This window comes from Quercus suber, unplaced genomic scaffold (genome assembly GCF_002906115.3).
Source record: "Quercus suber isolate HL8 unplaced genomic scaffold, Cork oak 2.0 scaffold_891, whole genome shotgun sequence".
NCBI classification, from domain to species: domain Eukaryota; kingdom Viridiplantae; phylum Streptophyta; class Magnoliopsida; order Fagales; family Fagaceae; genus Quercus; species Quercus suber.
Genome location: NW_027070317.1, coordinates 156,600 through 167,168, shown reverse-complemented (window position 1 = coordinate 167,168; position 10,569 = coordinate 156,600). Strand labels below are relative to the sequence as shown.

The 10,569-nt window shown below is 34.1% G+C and overlaps 1 protein-coding gene across 1 annotated transcript; it reads right to left on the bottom strand.

The window, feature by feature from the left end:
• Positions 1-1,397: 1,397 nt before the first annotated feature.
• On the bottom strand, positions 1,398-9,730 carry LOC111992523 (uncharacterized). Its single transcript, XM_024024395.2, has 12 exons — positions 9,602-9,730; positions 8,934-9,083; positions 8,656-8,838; positions 7,894-7,976; positions 7,575-7,773; positions 5,740-5,861; positions 4,971-5,037; positions 4,211-4,261; positions 3,335-3,387; positions 2,957-3,167; positions 2,388-2,558; positions 1,398-1,786 (listed from the first exon to the last, which is right to left on the bottom strand). Exons 1-12 carry the CDS (start codon positions 9,662-9,664, stop codon positions 1,700-1,702), a joined length of 1,440 nt encoding a protein of 479 aa, XP_023880163.1. The 5' UTR covers positions 9,665-9,730; the 3' UTR covers positions 1,398-1,699.
• Between the last annotated feature and the right edge of the window lie 839 nt (positions 9,731-10,569).

Genomic DNA, 10,569 nt, shown 5'->3' with positions numbered 1-10,569 from the left:
TGCACAAGCCAAAAAGAGAGTGCAACACTCAGCATCTGCTCAAGCGTGAAGAAGATCAAGAAGAGAGTATTTGAACGCCAATTCTATACAAATTGTCTTTGTCTAGCCCACCTCAGAATGTTAAAAGATAAGGATTCCAAAATTGCATTTTGATTTATGTTAAGGGACTCAAAATTTGGTGCTTTGTGACACTAGACCGCTGGTATTGTCCCGAACTCCCAGTTAACAACAGTCAATATCAAATTTAAACTTTGATGCGAAACGAATAAAGTAGAACGGAACTCTCGTTGTTTATAAAGGTTTCAAAGTGCCCCCAATCAGGAACTGAGAAAATGTTTTATAGAGTAACTCGTCGCTGACCAGTGAATGCTAAAAAAATTTGATGATCTGTTTTTTGTTGAAGTGAAAAATAAAAGTATTACATGAGATTTATGTGTTGGTTCCAAACATTCTTAAAATGATATGAAAATGATATGATGCGATTATTTTCTAACAAAGTATACTCGATATAATATATTAAATTTTGTAAATTAAGTCATCTATACTTGTTACCCGTTAAGTGTTTTAAAATTTTGTAAGTTTGTTTGTTTTTGTTTTTTCAATGAAACTATTTTACATTCTATTACCATATAAGGTGAAATATTTTGTAAAATAATGTAATGTATAGTTGGAATTTGTTTCTAGTACTCTCTACAAATGGTTTATCCTCTATTGACTTGAATGACTTAAAGAGGAATTAGAAGAAAAAACAATACAAAACTTTAACAAAATATAAGAAAAATATAATTTTATTAAGAACTTACTAACATTACGTTGAGAAGGTGGCATAATTGTCTTGAAAAGGTGGCATAATTGTCAATGAAACAGCTCCCCTTTCTATGCAAACCTCTCCTCCCAAATTATCATGAAAGTAGGCTTAGTGGATCAAATGGATGGAAATGGACAAAAGTGAACTGAGCTGGACTGAATAGGACCAAAGTGTAATGAAATGGATCAAAGTGTTATGCGGGTATAGCTCAACAAGAGTAGCAACAAAGTACATCTTTGAATGAAATAATCACCATTCATAGTAATAAAAAGTAGCAATTGATAGTTAGACTTAGACGGGAAAAATATGAATTTCTTTACATTTTTCAAATTTATTCTTTGAAGGAAGGAATTATTTACTGTTTGAGTAATATCCCAAAAAGCCATAAAATAATTAAGGAGCTTCCATTGTTTGTACATGTGTTTCAATGATTAAATGCAGTACTCCAAGCACCCTCCCTTTTCTCCAAAAGAGTCAACACTCATCAGCACTGCATCTGGTGGTGTTATACAATTTATATAAAGAGCATCTTTTTTTTTAGGCTCTTATATAAAGAACTTTTTGCTGAATAGATGAGCGAATTTTCAACTTATGAATAATACTGACTGCATTTATAGCGAGATGATTCCTTCTAGACATTTACAGGAGTTTTTATAGATGTCAGGGCATGATTTACATGGGTTTAAACCAGTCCAGAGCCAGCATTTGATATCTCAGCTAGCTGGTTGCCTACTAGAGAGAAACATGATAAAATGATGAATGATCCACTAATGGTGGCTGTCAAATGAAACTATTTACATACTCCTGATTCTTGAAGCAAAATATCATAACTATGATTATCACAAAATGATGAAAATACATCTACAGGTATAAAAACACAAATATTTTCCTTCAAGTTAGGGCCTCGTTTTCCTCTATCTGCTGTATTCCTTCCTTAAAGGGACCAGACTCATGCAAGAGTTTCGTAACAAGCCTGACCTGTAAACAGATTAACTAATTAGATACTGTAAAATCACACAAAGCATGTATGTAAGAATAAGAAATCTTCTATTTCAACAAAAGAATACTTAAATCTTCTATGCAGACAAATATTATCAGCATTTTTTCTTCCCTTATAGACAATTAATTTCACTGAAATTTCACTTCTCAGAAGAGAGAGGGAGGGGAAAGAGGGAGATTTTGAAGGGGCATTGGAAGAGTATAAGAGATTAGAGAAAAAATGAAATTAAATAACCTCCTATGGAGAAGAAGGGTCACTTAGATTTTTATGCATGTGACAGAAGAAACTACACCAGCACTCATGCACAAAAACTACACTATATGTATATGTAGTCTTACATCCACTATAAAATCATTGCCAGTTTGGATCATGCGTATCCATGTACCCAATTTCCTGATATTCAAGCTTCCTACGCTTAATGGTGTACATGCAATTGTTTCCATGCACAAATAAATTGGGCATAAGATGGAGCCCTGTTGCCTTGAAAGGATGAAATTCTCATACTGATGGCTGATTAATAATTCCTCATTTCTCAAAAAGAAGTTTCTGCCTAAAATACAGCAATATAACACTAATCACCTGAGTTGATTCGCGGACTAGAAACTCCTCTATGGCCTTCCTGAAACTTTTATCCATAAGGTAATGGCAGCTGTAAGTTGTCACAGGCATATAACCCCGCTGAATCTTGTGCTCACCCTGAGCTCCTGCCTCAACTGTGTTCAAATTGAGTTCAATAGCTGCTTCTATTGCCTGTTATATCAAATCAAAGCACCCATAAGAAAAAAAAATAATAATAAGCACTTCTTCGCAGAATGATGTTCTTTACACACTGGAATTCTTGGCATAATGAAATCCAAAAGAAATAGTTTATAAATTCTAGGCACTCATGGTTGCCTGTAAGCTTGAGTTTTGTGATTAAGTGGGAGAACAATCACCCTGGGCTCAAGGGTTCTAAGTGCACTATCACATTCATAGTTTTTTTTTTGAAATGTAAATAGTTTCATGTTCATAGTTACAGCCTAACATTATCATAGATATAGCTGTTGTTTCAGAAAAAAGAAACTTTTATAGATTGTTCCTCTGGTTATAGAAATGAAGGTGAGGAGTTGAGAATTGTAGATTATTTAGGTTCACAATTAGACATGAACCTGGTAATAGCATGCTTCAAAATGCAAACTTGGATAGTAAGCTTGTGGCTGACATCCCCATAGCCGCCCAAATAAGGTATCTCCTCCTATAAGGTTAAGAGCTCCAGCAACAAGTTCTTCCCCTTCTTCAGCAACAACAAGTAGTACCTGATCCCCCATCTTTGATCCCAAATTGTGGAAGAACTCTCTTGTTAGATAAGGAGTACCCCACCTATGCATGAATCAAAAGGATATCTAAGATGCAGCATCTCAAGATTTTTGTATAATTCAACAAATCTTTGAGAAAATAAGGTACAAAAAGCATATTGAAAATGGTTTTGTAAATTATATACTTTCACTAAAAAGCCAAAAAAAAGGGGCCAATGTTAAGGACCAAACTTGTTATTGGTGGTGTTCCTGTAAAAATTATAAAAAGAATCCCAGTGCCTCGCCTGCCAACAGAACCATAAAATAATTAGGATAAGAAGTCCCAACTCTATGACACCAGCAATTTTTCAACTATAATATCTGAATAGGAGAGAAATAAATGCGATTACTATAAAACTGGCCACACCATTATTGATGGGAATCAATATGGACAACTTGGAGCACCAGATCATTTTGGCCTAAAGGGAAGCTTTCGTCGGATTTATCTTTTGGCACCATTTACCACCTTAGTCTATGTTAGAGGAAGGAAATTTATAGAAGAAGCAAACCATATGTAATTGCTTTACAAACTGTGCAACATTTTGCAATCTCTGGAGTTTTACCCAATAAATTATGAAGACGATGTATCCCATCTTTAAACGAGTATACAAATATACTGTTTGATAATTAAATAAAAACAAATTCATGTTTTTTTAATTTCTTTGAATTCATGTTTTAGGTAGTTCATGTTGAAGTCATCATTAAATTTTGGCTTGTTACAACATTTCTAAACAAAAGCCATACTACTATGGGTGAAAAGACATTGAAAACATTCCACAATTCAGAGAGGTAGATTGACACCATAGTACACACAAAAAAGAAGAAAAAAAATTCTTTCTTGGATAATTTTAGATTTTTAACCAAAAACATGCAAATTTATGTATACATGTCATTTTAAAATTTTATTTAACCATATATAAATATTTGAACAAATACAGGCAAAGCAAATGTGAAGCAGGATAATCAAATATGCTTCAGACATAAGTTATCATACTCAAAACATTAAAATGACAATGAACAAAGCACGTAATTACATGATAACTTGAAGTTATCCCTATTATCCATTACCTTTATCTCATAACCACGAAGCCGTTTCATAGTCAGATTTTGCACAGAAATCTGCACCATAGAAAATTCAATGAGAAAACATACAACTTGCATGTCCAAAAGCATGTCAACTGATATCCTAGTCTAATTGACAGTATACCAAGTGAGAGGCAAAGGCAATCATTTTCAGTAAATTGGCATTGGCTTCTACTTGCGTGTGTAGAGAGAGAGAGAGAGAGAGAGAGAGAGAGAGAGAGAGAGAGATTCTAAATTGTATGAAAACAGGAAACAAAAAATAATTGGGTTAAGATGCACAAGAGGTTTCATGACCAATATCCTACGTGGGCCCCAAATTCTGGATATTTCTTCCATTAGTTATAGAAGACAACTAAATCTGCAAACACTATAACAATTTACATCTTTTGTCTGCTTTCAATCCATGCTTTTATTTTCAGATTTTCAATTGATTCCTAACAGTATCATAAAAAGTTTCCTTAAGTATTTTAGTGTTGTCTAAATTGATTATGTATCTTCATACCATTCCAATCACATCCATGCACTCTTTTCTAGAGTCATCCATCGCCATCAATGTCCAATTCAAATGATTATTACCAAGATTCAACCTTGAAGCTAATCTTAACCAGCATTGATGACAGTCAATTAAATCAGTACAAACAAATCACCAGCTCCTCTTTTGCTTGAAGACGAATTTTCTTATGGCCATTAAGTCTCTCATAATATGTGTGTGTATAAAACAATGTTTTGGAGGGACCAAACCAACCTTTTTGCGTTCCTGACGAATATTTTTTCTCTTACTTTGTTTCATGTCCATCAAAAACTCATCAAAACTGCAGCACACAAGGAGATTCATTCATTCTATATTATTTGTGCATAAAGAAATACTGAATCATGCAGCAACTAATAAGTTGAGGCATTTCAGGGATTTACTACTGCAACTTTTTCTAATCACACAATGCATATACTTATGTTGGCATTTAAGAGTGGAAGAGCTAATAATGTTATGCTTATAAAATTTGCCCCTTCTGTGGTCAGGTATTTTTTTTGAAAATTTGACTTTAACCTTGAGGACAGAATAAATATGAAAGGACCAGAAACCAGAAGGGATGCATTAATCCCAAAGAATATAACAACAGAATATATGCTCAAAGATTCCAGGAAAACTCAACAAGCTGGAAACCTTTGAGAGAGAGAGAGAGAGAAGATTAAAAAATTTATATGACTGATGCATCTTTCCTAAAAGGGTGGCCAAAATCATAAGGATTGGACAAATAAGCTCAGGAGTGGCTTGACCAGGGTCATGTAGGTCCACAACATTGCTAATAGTGGACTAAATCAATGCAAGCAAGCCTAGACTTACTCATTACCTTCCTTGATGCTACACTTGGTTGCATATATGAAGAAAATGACAATCACCATATAATCTTCAAGGGATTTGTCATGATGCAATAATGGAGTGCCATATAAAACAAATAGACTGTAGTATAAAAGTCATGTTACCATGACACAAAAAACTGTTTAGTATCACTCACTTCTTATAGTTACGATTTTTCCAGTGGTACTGCATTCCAATCCTCTGCAGAAAACCTCCTTCCTTCAGTTTCTGCCACTCATTTTCAGACGGGAAGGTAATATGCAATGATGAAAGCTGAGACTGTAAAAGATATAAGGTAACCTTAAGTGACCCAGCAGTCAATTCTTGCGTGTCATCATAAATGAATATAAAAACACCATAAGTGCTCTTTAGATTATCTAAAATATTGTACCAAAACAAAAAAGATTATCTAAAATATTAAATCACAAGAACGTAGCCAATCTCCTGAATAAGGAAAAAGTAATAATCACAATACAACTAGAACAAGAGCCATACTACAAATTAACTTAAAGCCTGCATTAAACAAATATTAAATATTACTCTATTGGAAAACAAATCCTTTTATCAATAAAATGTGGAGTGTGTTCTAAGACCAAAAGATGGAAAATGCAGTTATAAGATTTCCTCACTTAAATATCAGATATTTTCCCCATCAGTTATCTTTTTCCACCCATTGTAAGTAGAGACCAATATCACAAGAAACCTTTACTCATCTCGGCACCACCTCCGAAGCATTTCAGTTTCTTCTCTCCTAGAAAATGTTACACACATAGATACATAGCATACATATTTGTGTGTGTATACACTTAAGAAATACAATGCACAAGAAGCATGTACACAAAGAAAAATTATATAATTATTCTATTCATCTGTATGAACTTTTTAGAAAACTACTAAGAAGATTTTATTCCTTGTGATGATTAATATGCAGTCAATACCTTTTTCCCAATTTTTCCTTTACTGTATTTATTATTGGCTACTTTCTAAATTTCTAGGGGTCTAATATTGTAGCACTATAATATACATACTCCCATTAGACATGGTTCCACAGGCACAAAGAAAATTCCACATAAGCCATGCAATTCAATTATGCTCTCTTATTCTTCTTTTTTATTTAATTTAATTTTTTAAGTAAATGATTCATTGAAGACATGCAAAAGCGGCTTAAATTAATTTTCCCCCCCTCATATACGGAGTATATTTGCTTAAATAAAATCTTTTGTGAACAGAGATCCCATGTGCAGCCTGGTCTTGGCAAAGCCTCTAATTCTTAACAAGATATCTGAACTGAGCTACAATACCAGGTGCCTTGATGTAGTATAAGGTTGCTTCAGCACAAACTTTGGTAATCATCAATCTCCAAAAGTTCAAAGAGTTTTAGTTGCAAAGCAGTTCACCATTCTCATTCACTTATTCTGACCTTCCTAAAACTCTAACAGTACTTATTGTTGGGGCTTGACCAAGTGATATGTCAATTAACTTCATAAAGAGGCAAAAACGGATACTAAAATTTCAATATCTACAAAGACATCTGACTAGAAATACAAAAAATTGTTCATCAACAAAAAATATGTGAGGGAAGTTCCCAAAAGGAACTTTAAGTAAAGACAGTATATACACATCAAATTTGAGTTTTCATATGAAGATACTGTTCCCCTGAATATTTAAATCATATAAACATGTAAAAGTGCAGGTGCATCTTCAGCAGTACTAATCCGGAAAGAAGAGGAAACTGACGCCTGATTTAGAAACAATAAAATAAGTCAAGTCACATCATCTATCCCGCATCGACACAAACAGAGGAATTTTTCAGTTAACCCCAATTAATAGAACATTTCTCCTTGTTTCTCACATTGACAGAGAAACAACAGCTGTACTCAAAATAAATTTGGAGCAAATAGATGAAAAAAAATACAAACAGTAGGTATAGAAATAGCTTAACATAAACAAACTAACGCATGAAAATAAAGAACCATTTGATTCATCCAATACCTTGGCTGCCAGCTCCTTAAGAGCAGAGACCATAACGTCAAAAACTTGATCCTTGAAAGAGGTATTGCGAATTAAAATTCTTGGACCAGTTACTGGAGTAAAAGGTACACAACATTGCAACTTTGGATAATATCTTGCCCCAAAATTGTAGTATGCATCGGCCCAAGAATGATCAAAAACAAATTCACCATAGGAATGGCTGCAAATGTAAATAAAACAATATTATCAGCAGGGACGAGAAAAAGTTTAAGCATTTTACGCAATTGCAGAAGAAAGTACATGAAAACTTTCTGTGTGGACAACATAGTAGATGCTAAACCTTTTAAGATAGAGTGGAACAACACCTAAAATATTTTCACATTCATCCTTCACAATCATGTGGCGTGGCATCCAGCCTGTTTCCTGAAAGAAAAATTAAGCTCATAATTGATTTAACACAGGAATTTTCATGTTCATGTACATCAACCGACGACCTCACCTCCACCTTGCTCTTACAAGAGGAGCAAGTCCCATTTGAGCTAGAGCTCATTGGCCCTGATGATGCCAGACCCATTAATGTTTACTGGGAAAGTTACGATTTCTCATAAATTTTCCAAGTGGGAATGATTTGTTTTGAACATGAAATGTGTAGGTGTAGCATCAAGGATTTGCTCAATCAGGGATCCACAAAAGTGAGTGAGTTGAACAAAAGATTCATTTATGCTCACAGAAATTATAGATAATGATTATTTAGGCCCAGAATTATATGTATTATAGTGAGGTAGACAAGCTTTTTATTAATTATCAAAAAAAAAAAAAAAGGTAGACAAGCTTTTCACCAATAAATACTACAATATTTGTTAAGGAAGTAAATAAGGGAACAATTCTTAATGAAAAATGGAAAGTCGAAGAAAGCAGAACTAATTACTTGGAGTAATACTCATGGCAAAGCCTCTGTTATAGTCTTTTGCAAAATAAAATATCAGAGGACATTCATTTTCTAGTGCTAGATAAGCTAAAAAGCGAGAGACTAAAATGGCACCAGGAGAAATAGATAACATTACAAATTATAGAGGTCCGATATGAAGCAATGATTCCTAACCTTCACTGCACAGTTAGACTCCTCTAAGCTCGAAAGAAAACCATGTGTAAGAAATGGATTATATTTTTCAGGACCCGTGGCATCCAAAGCGCACGCATCCCAGTCGTTAGGTGAAACCTCTAAGATTGAAGAAACAACTGAAACTGATATCCTTTTAGATTTCACTTCATTTGCTGAAATGCCCTGAATTGAGAATCAGTACAATGCCATTAGCTACAGCAACTAAAAACAACAAACAGATAAATATGCAATCAGCAATCCAAAGCAGAGGGGGGGACCTCTGGCGTTGACCCTGTCAAAGTGAAATCTCCAAGTGAAAAGTCCACTTCCTGTGGTGGTGCTGCAGACTTCTTAGATCCCCAAAATAGTGCACTAATTCTATGCACCTGAACTGAAGTTCCTCTTATATGCCTACATTGTGCTTTTCCCTACAAAGTCAACAGAAAAAAAAAGACTTTTTTTTTCAGCTCATCTATCAGTTTATGCCCAATTTGTGAAAAGTAAACACTGAGTGAAACTAGAAACACATCTCAATCCTCTCTTATTGTCATGGCCCTGATTGAACCACCAAGCAATAGTCAGAACAAAAGGAATATCATTTTTCTTTGCCTAGACTATTCCTAATTCTCCATATTTAAAAGATAAATTTTTTTTTCCTTCAAAAAGCAAACTATCCAATTCATTGTACCATTATTCCTAAACATAGCAAGCAATAATAACATGGTCCCCAGAGGAAAAAAAAAGGGAAGAAAAGAAGAAAAAAAGAGGTGTATAAGTCCAAAATAGATGACAATAACCAATACCCATATCATAAAATGAATTTTAAAGAAAGTTTGAGAGGCACATCCAACCAAATAATCACTTTTCACACAATTTTAGAACACCAGTTGGTATATACACAGCAATATGTAAACTCACAGACAGAGAGAGAGCGAGAGTTGCTTACGAAATTGGATGGGAATTGGCCTAGAAAAGGAGAAGACTTGCAGTAGCTCACTGCTACTGCCATGGCCACCACTCTCTCTCACTCTCTCTCTCTCTCTCTCCCTCTCTTCAAATTGCATTCAACGTGGCAAACTCTAATGCCAGGTCTTTTTTTGATAGATATAATATAATATTGTAGCGACGATTTTTAAGGTCGTTAAAACAATCTCTCTTTTTGACTTAACAATCACTCGTAGTAACGATAAATGCGCATCTCGTTAAGAAAGTCCATTATTAAGGCGACTTTTTACAGCGGTTAGATTGCTATCTTCGCCATAATAAGTTACAAGAGAATAAATTTGCACTCACAGTATCCATTTGGATAGCTTATTTTTTTCCAATTTATTTTACTATTTAGTTTATTTTTGCTATTATTTATAGGCTTTACTATACTTTTTGATACTATTTATGGGTTTCACTGTACTATTTCAGCTAATTTTTAGTTTTTTACTTTTATCTCCAGTACTTTTAGTAAAAAATTTTCAATTTCAGCAAAATAAACAGATCCTAAACAAACCCTCAATTTCACTTTCTCTTACAAGTTGTAAAGTTGTAATTTACAACTATATTTTATGTTGGCTTTATTTCATAACAAAAAGTGTTGCAATTGTTTTAATTTTGTTCATTGTGGGATTTTATTGTATTGAGTTTAGTATTAAATTGGCGAAGACTCAAGCTTAATTAAAGAACAGTGCATTTCGCAACTAGTTCGCTAAAAGGGTTCCCGTGAAAAAGGCATGTGAGAAGTACATGACTGGAAGCTGAAGAGTCGTGCCAAGCTGTTAATTTTGCGAGTGTCTCACGGGTAAGGCCTTCCCGCGAGGTAGTCGAGAAACATTATGCTTGGAAGATTTTTGAGAGTGACTTTCTTATCCTTCACTCATATTATATAAACCCTTATTATCCACAAATGTAAAAGATGCCATTCAA